At 44.4% G+C, this 25,721-nt stretch overlaps 1 protein-coding gene across 9 annotated transcripts in view; it reads right to left on the bottom strand.

Moving 5' to 3' along the window:
- The window catches only part of TSPAN4 (tetraspanin 4), a 375,697-nt gene that overhangs the window by 91,070 nt on the left and 258,906 nt on the right, over window positions 1-25,721 (bottom strand). For all 9 annotated transcript variants that reach the window (XM_066610251.1, XM_066610292.1, XM_066610268.1 and 6 more), the window contains one exon: window positions 13,486-13,677. In XM_066610251.1, the coding sequence (XP_066466348.1) occupies window positions 13,486-13,677 (192 nt within the window). The remainder of the gene's footprint in view (window positions 1-13,485; window positions 13,678-25,721) is intronic.

Raw genomic sequence — 25,721 nt, forward strand, 5'->3', positions numbered from 1 at the left:
GGTAGGAGCCAGAGGCCAAGTATCCCTGAGTCAAGGAGCCCAAATGAGGTCTCCTAAGCTGTAGCAGAGACTGAAGGCTCAAGGCTAGGAGTCAGGTAACTGGCAGGCGGGGTCTTGGCAGAGAATCAAAGACAGAGTCCAAAGGAAGGGCACATAGTTCTTGAATCAGATTAAGTTTGTGCAAGTATTGAGATAGTTGTGCAGCAGGATGCTTCTTGGGGAGAAAGGGCGCAGACCATCTTTACAGGGTTCTTGAAGCAGGAGAAGAAGTTGTGCTTTCCTAAAAGTTCAGGTCCAACGACAGAACATCCAGATGCCAAGTTCTGCCCAGATATGGGGATGGTCAAGTAAAAAGTCTGGAGGCTTGTGGTAGCCAATTATACCTGCCAGACTAAAGGAAAGCAAAAGGGTTCCTGAGTTCAGTAGCCCAGGAGAGTCAGGATAGTTGCGGCTTGACCAAAATAAAAGACTTTGATTTGTGCCAAGAAGGGTTCCTGATCCTAACGAAAGAGCTGCTGGGCAAGTTTAGGGTGTGGGTCACAACAGCAAAAGAATGGTAAGCTCTGCAGTAAGGGGGACCTTTGAGTGGGTTAAGATACTTCTATAGCAGTCCATGGGAAAAACACACAAGTAAAGTTGGACGGGCCTGGGCGTGTGTGTCCACATGCTGCTGTTACTACCAACAGAAACAAGGAGGAGACTATCAGTGTGGCTCAGTCTGATGCTGCTTGCCTGAAAAAGAGAGCCTGACCACTGTGGCCTCATGCTGATGCTGCCCATGTGAACTGATCAATGTGCCTCCCAACAATTGCTCCCAGCTGAAGGAAGAAGTCACACAATCCTCTGCTGTCCCCCCATTTAGTATTTAGAGGTACATTACTTCTGAACTCCAAGAATAAGGTTAATCTCCACTGGTAAACCTGTCCATTTTCTTTAATTCATAAGCTAGTAGTTCCATAACTAGCTCTCTCCAACAACGCACTCACATGGGTAAGTCCCACTGAAATTACTGGAACTTGTTTGTGAGCAAACATGCACAGGGCAAAGCTGCACAGGTGCAGACTATGTTTAAGTACTTTAGCAAACCATATGTTATCATGCAGATTCTAGCAAAGTGAGCATTCTCCACTGAAGTTATGGATGACAGAGCTCATAGCTTGACATGGGCCTGGAACTCACAAAAAGTACACAAAGTTATAAACCTGTGTCTAAACTGAACCACCATGTCTCACATGACTAACTATTCATACACAAACACAAAAAAATTCCTGCAGATAAAAAGTAGATGTCTGGAAGAAAGGCTTTCTAACTGAACCTTCTTCCTGGCATGCTAGCTTTCTATGTGCAAGGGATCCCCCCCCCCCTCAATGTAAGAACATTCAATTATGCCAGTCCCCATGAAGTGATACAGTCTAGGCATGTTTACTGCATCATCAGCTATCTGTGAGACCTAGGCCACAAGCACTCAGTGAATATAACAACAACAACAACAACAACAACAACAACAACTTTATTTATACCCCGCCCTTCTCCCCAAAGGGACCCAGGGCGGCTTACAACGGTTAAAAACAGATTAAAACATGATTTAGCAAGCAGATAAAAACATAATAACACATTAACAGATATCATAAAAACAGTAGTCAGATAAAAAGTCAGGTAAAAAAGAGCATATAGCAGCAGATCGTAAGGAATCAGGCCAGTAAAAAATACTAAAAGATGCAGAAAAGATGTTAAAAAGGCCATGAACTCAGAAGGCTTGTTTAAACAGAAGGGTCTTCAGGCCTCGCCGAAAAGTCTCAAGAGAGGGAGCCATTCTCAAGTCAAGGGGAAGGGAGTTCCATAACATTGGTGCCACTACTGAGAAGGCCCTATTTCTTGCTGCCGCCCCACGTACCTCCTTAGGCGGCAGCACTTGTAAAAAGGCCTTCTCTGATGACCTAAGAGGACGAGCCAGATTGTACGGAAGTAGGCGATCTCTAAGATACCCTGGCCCAAAGCAGTATAGGGCTTTAAAGGTCAAAACCAGCATCTTGAATTGGGCCCGGAAACGAATGGGCAGCTAGTGTAGCCCCTGGAGAAGCGGGCTGACAGAGTCAAACCACCTACCTCCAGTAACCACACTGGCCACCGCATTCTGCACTAATTGCAGTTTCCGAACCATCTTCAGGGGCAGCCCCACATAAAGCGCGTTACAATAATCTAACCTCGATGTCACCGTGGCATGGATCACCATGGCCAGGTCTGCACGATCCAAGTACAGCCGCAGCTGAAACTGAGCGAAGGCCCCCCTAGCCACAACCACCACCTGGGAACCCAGGAGCAGCTGCGAGTTCAGGTGGACCCCCAAGCTGCGGACCTGCTCCTTCAGAGGGAGTGCAACCCCATTCAGCGCAAGCCGATAGTCCAGCACCTGCATCGAGGATTTCCGAACCAGGAGAGCCTCTGTCTTATCCGGATTTAATTTCAGCTTGTTAGCCCCCATCCAGATCCTCACTGCTTCCAGACAGCGCTCCAGGCCCTCAACCGCCACCCTGAATATGATGGATGTCTTTGTCAAAACAACAGAGCAAATTTGCACTGTGTCCCAAAGACATACTGTGGCTTAGCTGGTGGCCTAAGCTTAAAAGCAGCAGGGATGCTGTGAGCAAGTGCTTTAAGGGCTGAGCGCATTTTGGGAATGTACAAAAGGGCTGTGAAAATCTGTGTGCTAGCCAAGATGTTCTCACACAAGGGCTATATCGTACCTTCTTAGTTTCCAAAGGCAAAACACAGCTGCTCAAATTTAGCATGCTTTCCACACCATTCTCACTCGGACTTCTAACATGAATCATTGGGTATTATTAGTTTAGCGATTGGTGGGGGGGCATGGTCCCTTGAATTACATGTCAGATTGCAGATTTAATTGGCATTTGATGGCATTTTCAGTATTTTATGACTTTTGGAAGAAAACAGACTCCCAATCAATAAAATGTCATTAAATACCAAACCCATAGATCTCTGTCACATTCAAAGTACAGGGCTAAACCTAGCTTCTACTAGTTAACCATTGTCAGAATAGCAAAATACTAGTTTAAAGGGCAGCATTGGTCATAGTAGCATGTCCATTAGTAGTGGACATGAATACAAGAGATGTCCAGAATCTATTGTGAGCCTTGACCTCATAAACACACAAATGTTCCACCATCTGCTTCAATATGTAACCATCTGCTCAGTTTCTCACGTTCTCATCGCATCTGCACTTGGAGGACATGGAGTGCCACTTGAAATACATTTTTCCTACCATCGCAAACATTTAAAGCTGGGATTCTCTAATATGGTTAAAAGGTGTTAAGAGCCTCTTACACTTGAATTCAATGACCAGCGATATACTTCTTTGGAAACCAGATCTCCAATTTCAATATGGCAAATTGTGGATGTCAGAGTTGCATGGAATATCGGCTCTAAGCAGGCAGCTACAGTGAACTTTAAAAATGCAGACATCTTTGCTGCAGTCAAAGCCCTTTACTAAGATTTAGTGGGCAGATGCTAAGCAAGAAGAAACTGGCTTATTTCCTACACTTTAAAAGGAGCTTCAAAAACTCACGCCAGCAGAAGAATTTTCCATGGAAATAATCTAAATGCTTTTTCATAGAAATACAAAAGCTGTTATAGCTACTGCAGTGTTGCAGCAGTTACAGCAGGTGTGATGTAATGGCTAAGAGGCTGAGGTGTGACTCAGGGCTCTTGATTTTAACTTGTCTCTGTCGAAAATTCATTCAATGCCCTTAGGCAAGCTGTTCCCTCTTAGCCTCAGCTGCAATATGGGGATAACAATCCTTACATATTGTCAGGCTGCTGTAAGGATAACAACATGACAATGAAAGTGAAGCGCTTTGCACATTCAGAAAGTGCAATGCAAGTGCTCAGCACTTCTATTGGAACTATGGTGCAAGTAAGAGGGGTTCACACTTCCCCCCAGGGCTCTTTTTCCAGTGCAAACCCCCCCCCCCCAGCTCCCAAGCTTCTCTTTGTTTTTGGATGGGAAACTTGCATGTACGCCTGTATCAGGGTTGACTACTTTCTGTTGAACTACTGGAGGACAGGGATAACTGCTTACCAGTTGCTGATCAAATGCCAGTTCTCTGCTGAATTTTGCAATACTGGACCAGGGAAAGATTCAGGCTAAAAGTTTCAGATTCTGGCAACATGTCTGATTCTAGGCATAATTACCAGGTTTTAGGCATAATTATCAGCCTGGGAGCCTTTAACTAAGAGTACTTCCCAAGGATGGGCATTCGACTTGGGTTGACTCAACTTGAGTCATGCTAAGTGGCTGTTTTTGATGACTTGAGTCATGGATGTCACAGACCCTGACTTGACTCGCAACTTGGGGCCAGTGACTCAAAAAAAAGAGTCTGAATTTGAAATGATTTGAGTGTGTATCTCTTTAGTGTGTGTGTGTTCTTGCTTACTTACACACCCCACCACCACCTTCCATTTTTTCAGTGCATCCTTCCCCTACCACAACATGCAGCACACACTGCTGGAGTGCCGTTTGCAACGGTCATAAAGCAACTACCATTGCTGAAATACTACAACCCAATAGGATTGGGCTGAAAAAACAGATGACCAGCTCGCTCACTCATCATCATCATCATCATCATCATCATCAGTAACACTCACTATGTTTTCCTGAGTATATCTTTTTTGCATATCCCTTCCTTTCTGAAGTTGGTCTTCAGACTGTATATACACTGCAGGAGATACTAACTGCTGACTTGCTCTGCCCAGAAGAGGACCTTATGTCTTATTAGGAGCCCTAACATGTACAGCAATTAGAACTACTCCTCAAACGCTACCTTAAACGGTCAAAGGCCCTCTACTATTACTCAGGTCAGAGGAAAGTTGAACAGAGAACACAACAGTGAACTCTTAGGTGTTATATCTTAATTTACATCTCTTTGTCTAAACCTTCAGCAATGACTCCAGCTCCTAATTAAAACAAATGAGAAGGGCATAGAAAAAAAAAGTGTCTTACTTGATAGAGGAGCTGAAAAATGAACTCAGATAAATGCCTCAGGAGGGAGATGGGGGGGGGGAGGGAAGACAGATAATAGCAGAATCAATTCATACTTTTCAGCCACTAAATCCGTGTTTCCAAACGGGTGATGTGCTCCATACATTTGACGGTGGGTTGCGAGTTGATTTTTGATGGGTCGCAAAATGGTTTTGAAACAAAATAACAAAAACACTTTGCAAGCTTCCTTGGTATCAGGTAATGCCCCCCAATTAAAATGTCACATTTTTCAATTTTCTCTAGTAATTGGCATGCCATGGATCACATATGAACCCATTTTCAATCTTTTGTCTGGCCCAGAAGTCCCTAACTGCACACCTGGCTCTCTTCAGCCTTCTGAGTATACTGGAGTGACTGTAAAGGTTTGGGGGAACAGTCCCAGAACTCCATTTCTAGCAAGAGTCTAGCACACACATACTACGAGTCTAGCACACACATACATACTCTTATATGTAAGGTCTCTAGGAAACTTGGGACCTGATAATTATTAATAGTGTATTTATAATTAATGATAAATAAAAATTCTCGATCTTCCCCCCCCCCATTTTGGTCTACTGGGTCATAATAGATTGTCATTTTTAAAAGTGGGTCTTGGTGCAAAAACATTTGGGAAGCACCACACTACATGATGTACAGGTTCATCTGAAGCTTTGCATGGTAACTGAACTGAACATGGTAACTTTGTCCAACCTGAGCTTTGCCCCGTACACCAGGGATGGAGAACCCAAGCCCTCCAAAGCAATGAAATCTGGCACCCAGTACCATTACCAAATTTAATCCGTGTGGCATATAATTCTCCACACCATTCCAGTTGAAAGTGGGAGAAAAGAAAGAAAGAAGATTCTACAATGAATCAGAGATGCACATATTGTATTGCTATGTTTTACATATTCTAGAAAAAAGAAAAAAAAGAGCTTTTTCAGGAAACACAGTCATTCCTCTTCTCCCCTCTCCAACAATGGTCTCCTAACCTCTGAGCACATGATGTGCTCCATATGTGTGATGCTTTTACTGCTAGGTAGTGCCAGCCTTACTACAGGGCCAGCCTTACTACAGGGCCTGCCTGAATAGATTGGATAGGTCTGGTCCCTGGAGAACAGAATAGTTCTGAAGCTGAATGGCCCTCTCCTCTTACACTTTCTACAAATTGTTGTTCCCAGGGCTTTTTTTCTAATGGAACGCGGGGGGACGGAGTTCCGGCACCTTTTTGCAGGGGCCCCTCCCCTTCGGAGGCATTCCAGGAGGGGGGAGCAAAATAGAGGCATTTGCTGGGTGGGTGCTGGGGGTGCAGGGTGAGCGGGCGCCTGGCCTCTGCCTGACCGCACAACAACCTCCTCCTGCCCCATCTCCAAGCTCTTGCCTGAGCCCAGCCTGCCTCCCCTCCCCCCACGCTCTGCTTTCCAGCGCAGCTTCCAAGCTGGTGGAGGGCGCAGGGGACAAACACCGACACCGAGGAGGACGGACAGCCAGCCAGCCAGCCAGCCAGCCAGGGAGACGGGCTGTGGCACCCACGGAATGCCCAGGTACTGGCTTGGTGGAGGAGGAGGGGAAGGAAGCTGGCTGGTGCAGCCCCTATGCCAATCTGCAGCACGAGCCTAGGTGTGTCTACTCAGAAGTATGTCTCATTGTGCTCAATGGGGCTTGCTCCTGGGAAAGGGTGCATAGCCTTGCAGCCTGAGAGCCCAAGCATGTCTACTCAGAATTAAGTTCCATTGTGTTCAATGGGGCTTACTCCCAGGAAAGTGTCATAGCCTTGCAGCCTGAGTAGACAGGCAGAGAAAGAGCTCTGAGGCTGCAGTCCTCTCCACACTTTCCTGGGAGGAAGCCCCACTGCCTCTAGTGGGACTGACTTCTGAGTAGACAGGCTCAGGATTGGGCCCTGAGGCTGCCATCCTATCCACAGTAAGCCCCATTCACTAAAGTGGACTTCTGAGTAGACATGCATAGGATTGGGCTCTTAGGCTGCAATCCTAGGCACTTTCCTGGGAGTAAGCTCCATTGACTAGACTTACTTCAGAGTAGACATACCTAGGATTGGGCTCTTAATCCTGGCAGAGATATATATCTGCACCCGTTTTCACATGCTAAGGGCAGGTGAAAAAGGGATTCTACGTGTGTACAACGTGCTGTCCAGCCTTGCCAGAGATCCTCCTCATCCTTCCCCCGCAAGCATGCCCTCCGCCAGCCAGCATTTGCAGCTCCTCTCCAGCAATGCACAGCAGCTGCTCAGGGCAGCAGAGAACATACAATTGCATGCCAAGCACCTTCCCAAAGACACAGACTATTCTGATACCTGAATTAAACCATATTTAATCGCTTGTTTGCAAATGTAGCTGTTTCTATGTGCACCTAATAATAATTCTCGTGTAAGAATTCCTTTTTTGTTCTTACTCCCACAATTGCTTAGAGTAATTTTACTACATGGAACTCATGTAAGCCATTTTTCAGAATCCATTCACTGCTTCCTCTCCTCGAAGTAGTGCCACACTACATACTACATGCTACAAGTGCACCTGTACAGTATTTTTCCCCATGTGTAGAAAAAATAGCTAGGGGGAAGGGGATGTAGAGATTGACAGCCCAATCCTATGCATGTCTGCTCAGAAGTACATCTTTAGGGGGGAAGCACATAAAAAATATTTTATTTCTCCAATAAAAAATGGTTTAAAAATAAATAAATAAATAAATAAATAAATAAATAAATAAATAAATAAATAAATAAATAAATAAAAGATTAACAAGTTGTGAGTTCCTGAACCTTTTTATTTACAAAAAAAGCACTGGTTGTTCCCAATACAAGGTAACTTATCTTAATGCTCAGGGCTTTTTCCTCCTCAAGTGAAACAATCAACAGACCAGAGCAATAGTAAAGGGGATGCCTTCCTGACAGTGTCTAAAGGCAATGGTTACAACCTACTAAATTGTGGTACATCCTTAAGTAAGCTGCATAACTTCCCTATGGCTGTGGTCTTCCAGAGCTTTGCCTCAGCCTTTGTGGAAAGAGCAGCCAGTATGAAATAATGCAACTGCTCTGTTGGGGTAAAGAGGGCCCAGAACAGAGAACGGAAGACATGTAAGCAGATAAATATATTGCTCGTATTTAATTATTTGCATTGTAAATAGGCAAAAATGTCATGTGGCAACTGACTTCCATTTTTCAGATTTCCACTTTTGTTGGGGTACTGTTATAATTGGAGAAAAGAGAAACAGAAGGGCTCCTACCCAGACCAAGAGGACTTGGTGTACATCTTGATAGGTAACAACCTGGATTTCCAGGACTTTTCTTCTCAGACTTCACCCCATCCTGAACTCAGCTATTCATTAAACCTGCAGCTCAAAACCAGAAAGACCTGGTGGGGGTTCACACAACTGCAGTTTTTGAATCAAAACATTTTTGACACTCTAAAATTTGCACCTGTCATTCTGATGCTCGTTATGCTATTACTAACAATGGAAGTTCTTGGATGCACCATTGGCTTTAAGAGTGCAATGGGATTTCTGGTGACCGTGGCTGCAATCCTAGCTGCAGTTACCTGAGAGTAAGTCTCAGCAGACTCAATGAAATTGATTTCTGAGTAGACGTGTCTCGGTTTGAGCTCTTAGGAACTTAATTCCCCTTTGTTGGTGCAGAAAGAATGTACCCCATGGGAAGGGCAAGAATTCACAGTAACAGAAGCACCTGCTTTGCATGCAGGTTTGGTCCCTGGCATGTCCAGCTAGAGCTGAGAAGACCCATGCCTAAACTCTGGAGAGCCACTAGGAGGCAGCGCAGGTAATACTGAGCTACATAGGGTCAATGGCCTGATTCTGTAAAAGGCAATTTCCTATGTTCAAATATATACAAAGTATTATTACATGCAGGGTCCTTTTCCCTTTCTGATTATTCAAGGGTCCAGTGATTTTGTAGATATAACCCTCCTCCCTTGCAGCTCCTGTCTCAAGCCATTAAAACAACAAAGAGCAGACAAGGATCAATACCTACAAGTTTGTGCGAGAAAACTATCGATCAGAAATCATTCAAAGGACAATCTTTACCATTCTCTCTCACCCATTTTTACACCTCTAGACAATGCTAGACAAATCCCCTGTCACAGGTAGTTTTGTTATCAGTTCTTCAATAAAGTCTAGCATGAGAAACAGAATACTTCTTAAAAGCATCTTTCAAATCTATTTTCTTCTTCTTTTTGCTGAACAATATATAGGCTTGTCACAGAGGAGCATCTGAAATCTGAAAACCATTTTTTCTTAATAACATAAATAACAGCTAAAGACTGAATGACCTGACTAGTGGGGCTATGTCTGTCATCCCCTTGATTCTTGTCAGTAGGTCAACCAGGGTGGAGGGCCTCTGAGAGGAATTTTATCAGGGGGTACAAAGTTTCTTTTGGGCCCCTTACTAATGGGGACAGGCAAAACAGGGGGCAAAATAGGGCAGGGGGATGGTACTGACAGCCAGAATAGTCTTTGGAGCCCAGGTCTACCAGGTTTCTTGATGCGGAGCCCAGGTCTACCTGACCATGCAGCATTGGCAGCTAGATAAAGTAATATGAAAAACCAAACAAATTCCTCTCTCTAAAATCTTTGAAATATAGAAAATCCGTTGCAAAAAATTAGCATCATTGCACTTAGGCTCACACTAGAATGGACAGTGAGTGTCCTGTGTGTACCAAAACATACTTCTGCAGCAGATGCATCCCTGAGATCCTATATACTCCTTCATGGTGATTGGATCCACAAGCCAAAGAGCTACTGTAGGAGGCCAGTTTCCTTCCAGATTTGACACTGTGTTAAGGAGGGTCACGGATGCATTCCTGGACCTGATGTGCATGGCTTGCAGCAGGAGTTGCTATTGCATGCCTATGGTTGTGTCTCCAGTATCACGGCAGGCAGTGAGTTTGGGCGAGATAGGAAAATGGAAGATCCCAGGAACTTTCTGGGCCCCTTCCTTTGACTCCTGGGCCCCCTTTCTGAGCTTGGGCCTTGGTAAAAATTACTCCCTTTACCCCCTTCTCCTAGGCCCTGGAGCTATGGGCTGGTCAGGCAAGCTTTGGTTGAGGGCCCACACCCATCAGAGGGTCTATTTGGTGAAACACATTTTTGAACCCTTAGAACCAGTGGCAGTGTCAAATGTGCCATCAGAAGTTGGGTGGAGAGTATCATAGGAGACACAGAGCAGGTCTTTGACCCAGAGTCCCCAGCAACCTGGTGCCAGGAGAGAGATCAACACAAGAAGAAAATGCTAAATTTGCACACTACATCCAACATACATCCACTACATCCAACATACACTACACATACACAGCTTTGGTGATGTGCGAAACAAGAACCTTACTGCTTGTGGTGAGTAAGTCAGACAACCATCTTTCTATGAATGAAGAGATGGAACTAGTTGAGGGGGAAAAAGTCAACACAGTTCAGGACACCAAAGTGGCAGACCTTGAGTGGGAGACCTAGAGTCAAATCCCCAGTCAGTCATACTCACTAGGCAAGTCACTATCTCTCGTCTAACCATAGAATTGCTATGCCCCACATTTGTGGAAAGGCAGGAGAGAAATTCATTCATTAAATGAATACATAAATGAAATACATCCGAATATGAGTTCCCTAGAAAAAGAGATAAAAATATAATAAAGAAATCAAGAAACAAGCCATGAGACTTGCAACTATGGATGACCAAAGATTCTGAATGAGCATCTTAGATAAGGCCTTGCACCTGACCATTATTCATGTTTTCTGTCTCTTGCAGTGGTGGTTATGCAACATATAGGTCTTTTTCTCTTTTTTCATTTTCTTCTTTGGAAATAGCATATAGCAGGATTCAATAGAACTGGTTCCTCCCAGATTTTTTTTTTTTTTAAATATCCAGTTATTGTTGAGCCCAGGAACAAGGGACAAGGCTGAAGCAGCTGCCCAGCCAGCCAGCCAGCCAGCCAGCCAGCCAGCCAGCGAAATTCCCTGAGCTAGGCCAAGATGGCCATTTGTACAGCAGTTATTCAAATCTGGAAGAACTACCAGATTTTGTGGGTTATAGCTTATAAGTCCCTTATAGCTTATTTGGGGACATCAATACAATGCAGAAGTTTAGCACAAATTTTTTGAAAGGGATGCTGAAGCACTGATGAACAAGGGGGGGGGGGTCTTTTTCAGCCAAAATAAAAAAGAAACAGTTGAGTGAATCAGTTCAGCCTTCTAATTCCAGATGAAGTCAGAATCCTCCATCTCTGTCATACAAAAACTGAATAGTCTATTTTTATGTGGCATATACATTTTCCAGTTGGAAGTTTGGGGTTTCAGCAACCTGATTCACTGGACTTCTGGAAAGTTTCTTGAAATTATTTTTGACCTGTAAGGAGCACAGACATCAAACTGGTATATTCGCAATGCAAAAGCTCACACTGTCTGAATATACAGTATATGATGCACACTATACTAGCCACAGGAGGACAAAGTGGCGACTTTCCACTCTCAAGCATGGCAGAGTTCAATTTAAAGTGTGCTATACTTCAAGAAAATAAAAAAAAAAGATGGGAACAAAATTGCCTCAAAGCGAACTTTCTTCTGCCTCTCATCTTTAGCTTTCAACATGCCCTAAATTGTGCTGACTGGAGTGATTTAATAAGAATGACTGCTCCGGAATGAAAAGTAGCATTCCACGCTGTTCTTTTCTCTACCTGTTACAGAGAGGCTGGGATTGCAAAGAGCTATTTCAGATACGTGAGCTCTGAGGACTACATAGAACAACCCCTTTTGACAGTACCTTGCAGAAAATGATCTGGATTATGCCCCAACACAGGCAGAGATACTTGTTGCTTCTGATTGCACAGAAGAGGAAAGGAGAGTTCATGACCAAAAACCTGCTAGTTATTTGAACACATTTAAAATAAACTGAAGCAACCATTATTTCACTAACCCCTAATTGTTTCCTATTCCATGAGCCCTCAAGCACTTTTCTCACTTGCTCTTTATCTCATGTCTTCACTGCATCTTCTCTCCTATCTGAACTTAACGGTGCGCCCGTTTCGATGATGTGCTCAAGCTGGCCTCACCCATACGCAAAAAAAAAAAAAAAAAGAGAGATGTGAAAATGCACACATAAGAGACCCTCTCATGAATCGGGTGAGACCATGCTCTCCTGCAGCATATTAGGGAGGGTGCTTCACTGTCCGTGGCAAGGTGGTTAAGGAACTACCACTGCTATATCATCACTGTCTCACTATTGCCCTTCTTCCAGCTACTGTTTTCCTGCCAACTGACAAGAGGGAGGGGACAAAACATCTTCTTTTTAGAAATCCTTAGCAAGAAGCATTACAAAAACATGGGGCACCTCCTACAAAGAAATGGAAAAAAAAATTACCCAAGGTCCAATCCTATCCAACTTTCCTATCCAACATGCCAAAGGGACGTGCACTACACTAGGTGGAGATAGTCACGGAGGCCTCTTCAAGGTACTTTGGAGCTGAATTGCAGCTGCATCGGTGCTGGAACCAGGGGACATCCACTAAAATTGAGTGCTGGGAGAATTAGAACAGACAAAAGAAAATATTTCTTTACTCAGCGTGTGGTCGGTCTGTGGAACTCCTTGCCACAGGATGTGGTGATGGCGTCTAGCCTGGATGCCTTTAAAAGGGGATTGGACAAGTTTCTGGAGGAAAAATCCATTATGGGGTACAAGCCATGATGTGTATGCGCAACCTCCTGATTTTAGAAATGGGTTAAGTCAGAATGCTAGATGCAAGGGAGGGCACCAGGATGAGGTTTCTTGTTATCTGGTGTGCTCCCTGGGGCATTTGGTGGGCCGCTGTGAGATACAGGAAGCTGGACTAGATGGGCCTATGGCCTGATCCAGTGGGGCTGTTCTTATGTTCTTATGTTCTGGAAAGTTGGATAGGATTCAGAGCCTAGTAATTTTAAGAGCTGAGTGCTGCTACATCAACTTAACAAGTCCACATCTGAGCTAGATAGGATATCAAAGTAAACCACATAATGCTAGCAAAATCTCTTGTCTAGTCTTCCCAGCTCAAGCCTCCTTTTACTATACTATGATGGGGGGGGGGCTGTCTTCTGGAGCACTTGTTGAGCTTCATGTTCATCAGATTGGGACCAACCTGGTAGCCTTGCATTCCTCTTCCCTGACTTTCAACAGGAGCCACGGCACGTTTGCTTACTCACTTACTTATTAACATATGCCTTCAATACCATATATAATCAGTGCACTCCAGCTATGGAGACCTTACCCCAGGCAAGAATGTTTTGCTGTTTTCAGTACATGGAAGTAAGGCAGTTGCTTGTGCTGGAGAAAACTGATACATACAGTATTCAGTGTTAAGAACATGCTGGGCATGAATCAACTGTATATAAAAAGCATTTAAGAGGGCACAGGACAGAATGCAGGGTGTCAACCAGAGGGAAACTCATTGTTTCATACTCACAGTGAGCAGGAGGCACTTGTTTTCTTTGATGGCTCCTATACATCCCACGAAGCCGATGACCATTACAAAAGTCCCTGTGATGATCAGCAGGTTGGCAGCTGATAGGGAAGGGAAGGAGGAAGATAGGGTAGCAAAGTTCCCTTGGGTAACAGCCAACCATATGCCAACTCCAAGGATTCCACAACCTCCCAGCTAGAAAAAACAGAGAAAAACAAGACCAGTCAGTCAGACAGCCAAGAACACTATCATCGCCATCCTCAACTTCCCCACCACCATCACTGCGAACCTTATCTAAAGAAGCAGCGATATCCCAAAATAAAACTTTGGCTACTCTTACAAGTAGGCACATTGCAGTTCAGAGCACTCATATGGTGTATGTAGCTGTACCACCTAAAACTGCCACCCAGTTGTGCTGAGTACAGTTAACACAAATATAGTCACAGAGTGCCTGGGATCCTTTAAAGCAGTTGTTCTCAAACTCTCCAGGAGTCTGAAAACTGGGGGTAAGTGCTTTAGGGGCAGGGACTGGGATGGGGGAGCACTGCAGTGATCACGGCACCTCCCCTCCACAGCAGTGGACTCCAATCTGCAGTCAGAGCCCACTTCCAGTTTTGGAAGCTCCATGCCCCAGAGCTCCAACCGCAAACTGGAAGTGGGCTCCAACTGCAGACAGGAGCCCACTGCTGTGGAAGGGAGGCTCATGTAGGGGACCTGCGAGCCTTGAGGATTCTCCAAGAGGCTGCACAGTCACCCCAGGTATGTTTAAATGCACCTGGGTGCCGCTAATGCTGCAATCGCTGTGGCGTTGTCAGGACACCCATTTATGGATCACTCCCCTTAAGGGGAAAGTGACCCTTTTATGTTCCAATGCTGGGTTGTGGCCCATCACTTTGAGAACCACTGCCTTAAAGTCTTCATCTGAAAGAGATGCATGAAAAGAAAAGGAAGGAGGAATGGAAGTGCTGTGATCCCCTACCTATAGGAAAGAAATTAAAGTGCTTTGGGCCACACCTTGCAAAGGGAAGCTGCCACACAGTTGAAATTGGAAATTAAGCTTAAGGATTTCCAGTAAGTGCCTTTGCTCGAATTGACATTTTTCACTTAACCTATTTCTGCGCAGCTCACAGGTGTATACATTTTATTCCTGTTGTGTATATGCAATGTTGGGCAGAAATGGCTTAAAGGATGTGCACACACTGAGAGAAGCTAATGAAGTCTGGGTGTAGCTGGAGACTGAGGGCCCAATCCTCAGGTTAAATTACCAGGTTAAATTACTAGGCTTGTGCAGCGATGTAATACTGGGGGCGTGCTATCGTCCTCCAGACCAGAAATCGGATGGGGACCTTGAAATGAGGAAACAGATCAGGGAGGTGACAAGGAGGGACAGGGTTGTAATCATGGGGGACTTCAATTATCCTCATATTGACTGGGTCAATTTGTGTTCTGGTCACGACAAGGAAACCGGATTTCTTGACGTGCTAAATGACTGTGGCTTAGAGCAGCTAGTCACGGAGCCCACCAGAGGACAGGTGACTCTGGATTTAATATTGTGCGGTACACAGAACCTGGTTAGAGATGTAAACGTTACTGAGCCATTGGGGAACAGTGATCATGCTGCCATCTGTTTTGACATGCACGTTGGGGGAAGAATACCAGGCAAATCTCTAACAAAAACCCTTGACTTCCGACGGGCGGACTTCCCTCAAATGAGGAGGCTGGTTAGAAGGAGGTTGAAAGGGAGGGTAAAAAGAGTCCAATCTCTCCAGAGTGCATGGAGGCTGCTTAAAACAACAGTAATAGAGGCCCAGCAGAGGTGTATACCGCAAAGAAAGAAGGGTTCCACTAAATCCAGGAGGGTGTCCGCATGGCTAACCAGCCAAGTTAGAGAGGCTGTGAAGGGCAAGGAAGCTTCCTTCCGTAAATGGAAGTCTTGCCCTAATGAGGAGAATAAAAAGGAACATAAACTGTGGCAAAAGAAATGTAAGAAGGTGATACGGGAGGCCAAGAGAGACTATGAGGAACGCATGGCCAGCAACATTAAGGGGAATAATAAAAGCTTCTTCAAATATGTTAGAAGCAGGAAACCCGCCAGAGAAGCGGTTGGCCCTCTGGATGGTGAGGGAGGGAAAGGGGAGATAAAAGGAGACTTGGAGATGGCAGAGAAATTAAATGAGTTCTTTGCATCTGTCTTCACGGCAGAAGACCTCGGGCAGATACTGCTGCCTGAACAGCCCCTCCTGACCGAGGAGTTAAGTCAGATAGAGGTTAAAAGAGAAGATGTTTCAGACCTCATTGATAAATTAAAGATCAATAAGTCACCGGGCCCTGATGGCATCCACCCAAGAGTTATTAAGGAATTGAAGAATGAAGTTGCAGATCTCTTGACTAAGGTATGCAACTTGTGCCTCAAAACGGCCACGGTGCCAGAAGATTGGAGGATAGCAAATGTCGCGCCTATTTTTAAAAAGGGAAAGAGGGGGGACCCGGGAAACTATAGGCCGGTCAGCCTAACATCCATACCGGGTAAGATGGTGGAATGCCTCATCAAAGATAGGATCTCAAAACACATAGATGAACAGGCCTTGCTGAGGGAGAGTCAGCATGGCTTCTGTAAGGGTAAGTCTTGCCTCACCAACCTTATAGAATTCTTTGAAAAGGTCAATAGGTATGTGGATTTGGGAGAACCCGTGGACATTATATATCTGGACTTTCAGAAGGCGTTTGACACGGTCCCTCACCAAAGGCTACTGAAAAAACTCCACAGTCAGGGAATTAGAGGACAGGTCCTCTCGTGGATTGAGAACTGGTTGGAGGCCAGGAAGCAGAGAGTGGGTGTCAATGGGCAATTTTCACAATGGAGAGAGGTGAAAAGCGGTGTGCCCCAAGGATCTGTCCTGGGACCGGTGCTTTTCAACCTCTTCATAAATGACCTGGAGACAGGGTTGAGCAGTGAAGTGGCTAAGTTTGCAGTCGACACCAAACTTTTCCGAGGGGTGAAGACCAGAAGTGATTGTGAGGAGCTCCAGAAGGATCACTCCAGACTGGCAGAATGGGCAGCAAAATGGCAGATGCGCTTCAATGTCAGTAAGTGTAAAGTCATGCACATTGGGGCAAAAAATCAAAACTTTAGATATAGGCTGATGGGTTCTGAGCTGTCTGTGACAGATCAGGAGAGAGATCTTGGGGTGGTGGTGGTCAGGTCGATGAAAGTGTCGACCCAATGTGCGGCGGCAGAGAAGAAGGCCAATTCTATGCTTGGGATCATTAGGAAGGGTATTGAGAACAAAACGGCTAGTATTATAATGCCGTTGAACAAATCGATGGTAAGGCCACACCTGGAGTATTGTGTCCAGTTCTGGTCGCCGCATCTCAAAAAAGACATAGTGGAAATGGAAAGGGTGCAAAAGAGAGCGACTAAGATGATTACGGGGCTGGGGCACCTTCCTTATGAGGAAAGGCTACAGCGTTTGGGCCTCTTCAGCCTAGAAAAGAGACGCCTGAGGGGGGACAAGATTGAGACATACAAAATTATGCAGGGGATGGACAGAGTAGATAGGGAGATGCTCTTTACACTCTCACATAATACCAGAACCAGGGGACATCCACTAAAATTGAGTGTTGGGCGGGTTAGGACAGACAAAAGAAAATATTTCTTTACTCAGCGTGTGGTCGGTCTGTGGAACTCCTTGCCACAGGATGTGGTGCTGGCGTCTAGCCTGGATGCCTTTAAAAGGGGATTGGACAAGTTTCTGGAGGTAAAATCCATTATGGGGTACAAGCCATGATGTGTATGCGCAACCTCCTGATTTTAGAAATGGGTTATCTCAGAATGCCAGATGCAAGGGAGGGCACCAGGATGCAGGTCTCTTGTTATCTGGTGTGCTCCCTGGGGCATTTGGTGGGCCGCTGTGAGATACAGGAAGCTGGACTAGATGGGCCTGTGGCCTGATCCAGTGGGGCTGTTCTTATGTTCTTATCCTATCCAATTTTACAGTGCTGGTTCAGCTGTGCCATTTGGGCATTCACTGCATTCTGTGGTGGTGGGGTAGTCACCTCCTCAAGATATGGAAACATTTGTTCCCTTACTTCAAGGCCACATTGCAGCTGTACGAGTGATGGAAAGTTGGATGGGATTGGGACCTGAAAAAGGCTCTGCAGAATCATGTAGGCAACTCAGATATTTGTAATTTGCAGTCACTCTCTGCTGCAGTCCTCTCATCGCCTTTTGCAAAAGATGCCTGCCTCAACCATTTCACTCCTGTTTCCGGCATATGCCAGTGATAGCCAATTTCTTAAGCTGAGAAAAGGGGGGCTGGATTCTTCCTGGCCAAGGTGCTCAGGGATCGGATCCTCTTAGTCTTTGGAGTAACTTCTCCTTTTCTCCTGGGAGGATTGTCAGCAAGGAACAAATGTATTACATTGCTGAACCCCTTGCATTTTCATGTAGAAAGAGTAGCCATGGAAGGGTCAGGTCCATGACTGTGTCAAGGGGGAGACCCTATTTGTGGTACTGACAAAAATAATGGCTCCAAAAATGGCTGCTATGTGCCTCAGGAGAAAAGCTGATGTTGGCGGCTGCTTACTTTGCGCTGCTACCTTACTTCTAGGAAAATGGTAAGGATGCCATGATGTGCACTCCCAGTCTGGTAGGAGGGACTAGGGGGCAAGAAACATCTGGCCCATGGGTCACTAATTTGTCCATCCTTGGCACAGGAAATAGCTCCCTTCTCCACACTGCCCAAACAATATATAGTGACAAGACTCCAAACATTGTGGAGTTCACTTGGCCTCATGATTCACCTCCACCAAAGGAGAAGGCAGATTTTATCATTCAAAAAGCTGTGATTTGCCAAACAACAAGCAGTCTCTGGATGTAAAACACTAATTATAAAAACCATGAGCTGATTCATAGCAATGTTCTTATTTTTTTATAGCAAAACTTTTGCAATTGCTTAGTATCCGAAATCTCTTGCAGCCACTTCAACATTAAAACAATAAAAACATCAAAAACAATAGAAACATAACAACTTACAGAACAATTAATGAATAAAACCAATTATAGACAACTGCTAAACACAGAAATTGTCCTGAACAGGAGCCATCACAAACAGTAGGCATCTCCCCTCCCCACTCTTTCCCAAATGGCTAACACAATAGTTCCCAAACTGTGAGCTATGGCTCCCGGGAAGCCATGGAAACCAGTCAGGGGAGCCACAGAATCTTCATGAAAAACCTGCCATCCTATACAATGTATAGGATTGTAGTTCTAATGCGCAGCTGCAGCCAAAGGTCAAGGGAGCTGCCAGTCGAAAAAGTTTAGAAATCACTGAGCTTACAGAAAAGGAGTGAGGTAGTCCTAGAGCAGAGGAAGGGCAAATTTTTGCTTATTCAAGTTTGCTGGATTTGGAGAGTCTCGAGATGGAGGAGACAGGAAATTGAGCTGTCTGGGAGAGCCATCGAGCACTGAATCATGATACCGAGTTGCTGAACTGAAACCACATAAGATGAAGACTGATCCTGTGAACAGCACTTATAAGTATCTCATTCCGTTGGAAAAGTTGTGTTGTCTCAACTCTCCAATCTTGTTTCTGACCAAGGATCAAGGTATGGAAGACCCGGCAGGTCACCAGATTCATGAAATGAAGGTCTGCAGAGGGCAGAGTCTTGGGCAAGCTAGAGGCTGATGGCAGCAAAGCAGCAACAAAGCTGGTTGGCAATGGGTGTCTCAAAGTCTCTGGAGAGGAACCTTGAGAGCATCACAGATTGTGACGCAGTCATCTAAATAAATAACTTCTCAGCAAAATCTTCAGGAGGTCTTTGAATGAGTGGGGGAACGGGGAAAGGAAGACCAGAAGGAATGGGAGCAGACCTGACAAGTTTCTTAGACAGCAAATTAGGAAAAAGCTTGTATTTAAGAAACAGAAACATCTGACCACGTCTTGGTATCCTTGCCAAGTTTGCATAGTCCACATTTATTACCCTGCTGCTTAAAACTGCTTAAAAATTCCAATCTCCACAATTCACAGCACTTCATACAAAGATAGAGAATTAGGCAGAAAAGAAAAAACCAAAAGGGATATTGCAAAGGAGTCACAGAAAAGAATACCAATTCAGTTTCTTGAGTTATTACTGAGTTTTAGAATTGTACATTATCTCATGTCAATCAAAGCCTGGAAAAGAAACTATACACAAACAGTAATAAGTCAAATGTGTCATTTTCATTCAAATAAAACAGGAAATATTAATTTGATGTCTGTAAGAAATGGCTGGAGCAAAAAGAGGGGAATAAGAGCTCTTGGGAAATATTCAAAAGAGAGGCATAGTCTCCAAGCAGAAAAGAAAGGAAAATTGGATAGGATTAGACCCTTAATCTGCCTACTGCGTGGAAATAAGGAAGTTGCCTTATTCTGAGCTACACTGTTGTTTCTCTAGATCAGTTGTTGGCACTGACATGGTAGGAGCTCTCCAGGATTTCAAACAGGAATGGTTCTTTACCCTCTTTAGAGATTGTAGGGCTGAACCTGGAGACTTCTGCATGCAAAGCACATGCTATACCACCAAGCTATGGCCCCTCCCTCAGAGGTAAGGATCAATTATTGTTCTCTATTGCTTGTCTTTGCTGATTTAAAAAAAAAATTATGGTTCAAAGTTCCCATTTTATTTTTTCCACTGATATTAGCCACCTTAAGCCATTCTTTGGAATTGGAAGGGCAGAATAGGAAATTTCCTAATCAATTTTGTAATCAATTCTTATAATAATGCAGACCAGCATGCGCACAGTGAAAATTGTCCAACAGTGAGTGGTGACGCTGATGTCTTAGTCAGCAAATGTTTCATAATCTGTTTGGCCAGTGGTTTTCAAAATGTGCACCACAGCACACTCACAGGAACACAGTGCAGCCTCTTCTTACTGGCTCACCAGGTTGAGATTTCATGGGAATCATGCAATGGTGCCACTGTAACTGTACAAAGAGCACCGCATTAGCAGTAAGTTAGGGAATTGCTGGATTAGGCTGTCATTGGCTTACTCTGATATCACAGAAATGATAGGCAACTCTGTGTCAATAGGAAAAGCTGATATAGAAAAATATTGTCAGTGTTAATGGCACCACTATTGTAAACACTTAATATAAACTACACTCCCAGATGGCACAAGGCATTCATGGCAGGTGAGGCAGGGAAGGAGAGATGGGAACATGGACACCAAACAAAAACAGAGAACTCCTTGGCCAAGGATATTTGGGAGTAGTAAAAGGGGTCATACTTTAAAAGCAGAAGGTCCAGATTCAGTCCCCCAGCATCTCCAATTAAAAGGATCTCAACTTGTAGGACTATGAAAGATCTGCCTGAGACCCTACAGAACCATTGTCCAGAGTAGACAAATGGAACAAGGTCTGAACAACTTGTGATGCACCAAGAAAAATACAGTCCACCAGTCATGCATGCCAGTTACCACCAGTTTGAGAAATCTCCTGGTTTTTGCTGCCTGAGTGGGAATGAAAACAGGGATTTCAAGCATTGGGAGACCACAAAATGGTGGGATGCATCAGAGTTGATGAGTCATAAGCCTGATCTAGGCTGAAGGGGTATAAAATAAGTGGGCAGAAGATTAAATATTGAAAGAAAATTAACATATTCACTTTATAAATAGGGATAATCTGACATTTAGTTCCAGTAAAGTTCGGTATTTAATTTATCTCCAAAATGAAAGGCAAATGAGAAAGCTATCTGGTTTGACTTTCTAGTTAATGCTGCAGCTGTGTTCTTTCAAAATGCAGTTAACACTTCCTTTGAGAGGCTTCCTTTAACAATGGATTTCTAGTCTTTCCATGGAGAGAAGTGGAACGTGTAGTGTTTGAATGTGCCTTTTCTAACTGAGATTAAGGGCACAATCCAAACCCTTAGATAGGCCAGCCCAAGTTGCTTGGGCCAGCCTCGGAGGGTCACAAACATGCCGTAAAGCACGTTTGCGCCTCCTTGAGGGGAAGCCAGGCCAGCGCTCCGAGAAGAGCCGGCCTGCGGAGGCTGACAGACGCCTCTACACCGGCTTCCCCTCTACCGCTTGTGTCAGCCCGCCTGCGCCGACACAAGCGGAAAAGGTAGGCGAGGGAGGTGTTCCTGGGTGGGGGAGGGAGGGCAATATGCGGCCCTGGGGATGGGCAAGCAAGGAGAGGGAGGCGGGGCTGGGATCCGGCATTTATGCCAGATCCCAACCCCCGTCCCCAGGGAGGATGGAGCGGCTTAAAGCCGCTCCGCTTTCCTCAGACTTGTGCCATCTCAGGAGGTGGCGCAAGTCCGAGGAGACCCATTGGGGCCAGCAGCCCTTATCCAGGGGTCAGGGGAAGAGTTTCCCCTTGCCTCTGGCTAAGCCGCTGCTGGCCACAATCCTGTGCTGGATACAGCGCAAGCCTCCTGGCTTGCCTGTTCCAGCGCAAGTTAGGATTGTGCCCTAACAGAGGTACTGTGCCTTCCTTAAAGGCATATGGATTATAGCTGTCCAGCAGATAAATCTTTTGGTCAATAGACAGAAGGGCTCGGAGCATAGAGAATGCCAGGTCATACTTACTGCCAAAGCAGAAGGCAGCTCTGCTTACTAGGGAAAAGACAGCACAGCCATGCTATCCTTCAAAAGGGAAAAAAGTACCTATTTGTAGTTTTTTCTTTCTTTCCTGCATGCATTCTGCATGGAGAAGCTGTTCTCCCTCGTCCCCAGAGTACAACAGCATCAGAATTACTATATGCTGATTCAAATTAATCTTGCCCAGCTTCTTGTTTCCAGCAATGGTTAGCCAGATACCTCTGGGAAGTCACAAGCAGGGCCTTTCCCTGCAGCTTTTCCTCCATCTGGACCATATAACTAACAAAAAGGGTACAAGACTGATGTTAGTCCTTATGTACTTTGAGATGAGGACAGTGTGAGTTAACATGGTGAGAAACAGGGCCCTTTTAGTTGTAGCCTCTATTAAGGCACTGTCCACACAGAGACATTCCTCAGTTTGATTCTCCTTGCCTCTAAGAACTGTAAAACTTGCAAAAGAAAGAAAGAAAGAAAGAAAGAAAGAAAGAAAGAAAGAAAGAAAGAAAGAAAGAAAGAAAGAAAGAAAGAAAGAAAGAATTCCCTTTTTGGAAACTCTGAGAGGCCACTTTAGTCATGAAAACAAGAAATCCAGCGTGTTTACTTTTTATTTATGCCTTGAGAAATGCATTGTGAACACTGTGTAGAATACAGTGGAGTTAAGCTGCTTGAAGTGGCATTCCTTAAAATAAAACAACTGGGACTTTGAAGCAGATGCTGATGAGCATAACAAAGTGTTTCCACTATTTGCTGCCTGCCTGTTTTCATTTCTTCCTCTTGACATCTAAGAATCTGCAATTTATGGATAATTTTTACTTGGTTATTAACGTGGTGCTTTCTCCCCTCCCACCATTCCTTGTCTGCGGCGTCAAACAATTCATGGAAGAATGATGAAATGATGACTCCTGACAGCTTTCAGAGCTTGCTGCTGTGCGAAATAAAACAAAAACAAAAACACTGTTCTTGATAGTTTTACCGTCTTCTGGAAAGCCTCCAAATTGTCACAGTGAAAGAAGACACTCATCACTGAAACAAGAGAGTGACAAAAAAGGAGAGACTGCAGAGATGGCATGATGTATTAGCAAGGAAGCACCAAGCTTCTATTGATTCCACAGGAACATAAGAACATAAGAACAGCCCCACTGGATCAGGCCATAGGCCCATCTAGTCCAGCTTCCTGTATCTCACAGCAGCCCACCAAATGCCCCAGGGAGCACACCGGATAACAAGAGACCTGCAGCCTGGTGCCCACCCTTGCACTGGCATTCTGACATAGCCCATTTCTAAAATCAGGAGGTTGCAGGAAATGTGTGACACAGGCCCGGTTTATCAAAGATGACACCTTCAACTAGTTTCCTGATAATGGCAGCATTTATATCACCTTGACTGAAAATGCAGCAGGTTCTGAATGCTGCTCCTGAGTAATTATTGGTGACACCCCTTCTACCCACACATCTGCAACAAATACGACACTGCCACCACTTCCTTGTCTTTATTATCTAGCCAGATCATAAGGGGGTAAAAAGACATTGATGTGAACAAGGCAAATCTTACTAACTGTAAGCTGCGGTGGGAAGCCAAGAAGTGAAAAGGACCCTCATCATGACACTGTGGTTTTTTAAATATGGAAGCAGATGCAGTGGAGGCTTCTTTTTACACCCTCTGAATTTTCAGGACTTAATCTGAAATGCCAAATGCAGAGCGAGAGCATTGCCTCCCTCTTTCTTCTTCATTGGTGGCGGCGGCAGAGATGTTGATGTCACTCTTCCTTTTCTTTTTCTCCCTCTATCTTCTTTCCTCCTTGGTACTGGGAATAACGGGAAATGTAGCTTTCCCAGGGGCACTTGAACATAATAAGGCATCCACAGGAAATCTAAATTTCCCAGCATTTCAGGTGCCAAATGGGAAGGAGAAAGAGGAAAGGGATGGAGAAAATTGAGACAAAGACCCCTCTCTTCTTCCCTCTGCCATCATTGGTGCCAATTGAGCAGCAGTCAGGTATGTAAGTAAGTGTATGCTGTGAAGAGGAGATACCCTCTCCAGCTCTAATTCTATAGGTCTGGAGAAGGCAAGAGGCCTGCTACCATATGATCCATTCATATTATCAGATCAGGGTTCACATGCACTGCTTACTCATTTAACTTATAGGCAAGCCCTCCTGCAAAAGCAGCTAACCCTGGTTGTGTATTATAGATAGACTGTTGTGGGGAAAAACTAGTTCACCTCCTCAAGCTGTATTTTACATCAACCTATAGGTACTAGTTGGATAACAGCAAAGGCTTCTGAGGGTGCAATCCTAACCTCTTATGTCAGTGCTTTCCAGCACTGGCACAGCGGTGCCAGTGGGACATGTGCTGCATCCTGCAGTTGGGTGTCACTCACGGAGGCCTCCTCAAAGTAAGGGAATGTTTGTTCCCTTACCTCAGAGCTGCATTGCCCTCATGTCAGTGCTGGAAAGCACTGACATAAGGGGTTAGGATGGCGCCCTAAATAAGCTTTCTATTTAAAACTGTATTGGAATATGCTCACAAAAATTTCAAGTACCAAGCATAATAAAGTGTTTTTTAATACTATAATATTATCGCAATGGCATTAAATCAAATTTGTAATTAAAGTAGCTGGTTACATTCTATTGCTCAGTGAGCCAATTTGGGACAGGGAGCCATTTGTGAACTTTTTTGTTGAAAAGAGGTATATAAATACTGTTAATAATAGTAATAATAACTCTAAATCATTGTCTTTCTAATTACTTAGGTTCACCACATGCACTGAAAGCATTAAAAAGAAATCAGAGCTGTTGATTGAAGACATTGTCCTGCTAACAAACGAAAATCTCTTTGGAAAATACTACTTCATTTAAAGAGCTGGGAGTAGGAAACACCAGACAATCCACTCTCTTGCAGAGTTACACTTTGTCCATAATCTTTAAAAAAAATTTTTTTTAAAATTTTATTGTGTAAACAGAACCAAAAAAAGAGCATTACATAGATATATGCTTATGAATTACATACTTTAAAAAGGGAATATATATACACAAACATACATACATATACACACACATATACACGACCAAAGTATCTGCATTTCAACACTTCATGCAGCTTATGTTATTATATCAAGAAATGGCCTCCAGATATCCTCAAATATATCCATGCGCAATTGACACCAATGTGCAATTTGCTCAAATACTGAATAATACACTTTGTCCATAATCTTGATGTGAAAGTTTTCTAGGTTGAGCTGTCACTGCAACAAGCTCAAGCCTTTCCCTGTATGTGAGGCTGTTTTCACTGGAGTAGGACCTGACCTGACCTGCACCACAGATCCCTTTATCCAAAATGCGAATGTCACTATCATCTGGAAGTGAAGAGCAGAGCCAGAGCCAATGGAACCAGTCCTGCCCTTGCTTGCACTACGGCAATGCCAGCAACAAAAGTGGTTTTGTGTGAAGGAATGTGAAATGTGGAGATGGAGGGCAGTCTACACCTCCACCTTCACCTCTTAGATCAATTTATCAAAGGTTCTTGCACCAGCCCCACATACTGATTTGTCATGTGCACACATGCAGGCCCACACCAGGGATAATTAATTCCTAAACCTTCTCACTGTTGTTGTTGGACACGTTTACTCCTGGAAGAGAAATGTAATGAAAAACCTTTTT

Source organism: Tiliqua scincoides, chromosome 1 (assembly GCF_035046505.1).
Source record: "Tiliqua scincoides isolate rTilSci1 chromosome 1, rTilSci1.hap2, whole genome shotgun sequence".
NCBI lineage: Eukaryota > Metazoa > Chordata > Lepidosauria > Squamata > Scincidae > Tiliqua > Tiliqua scincoides.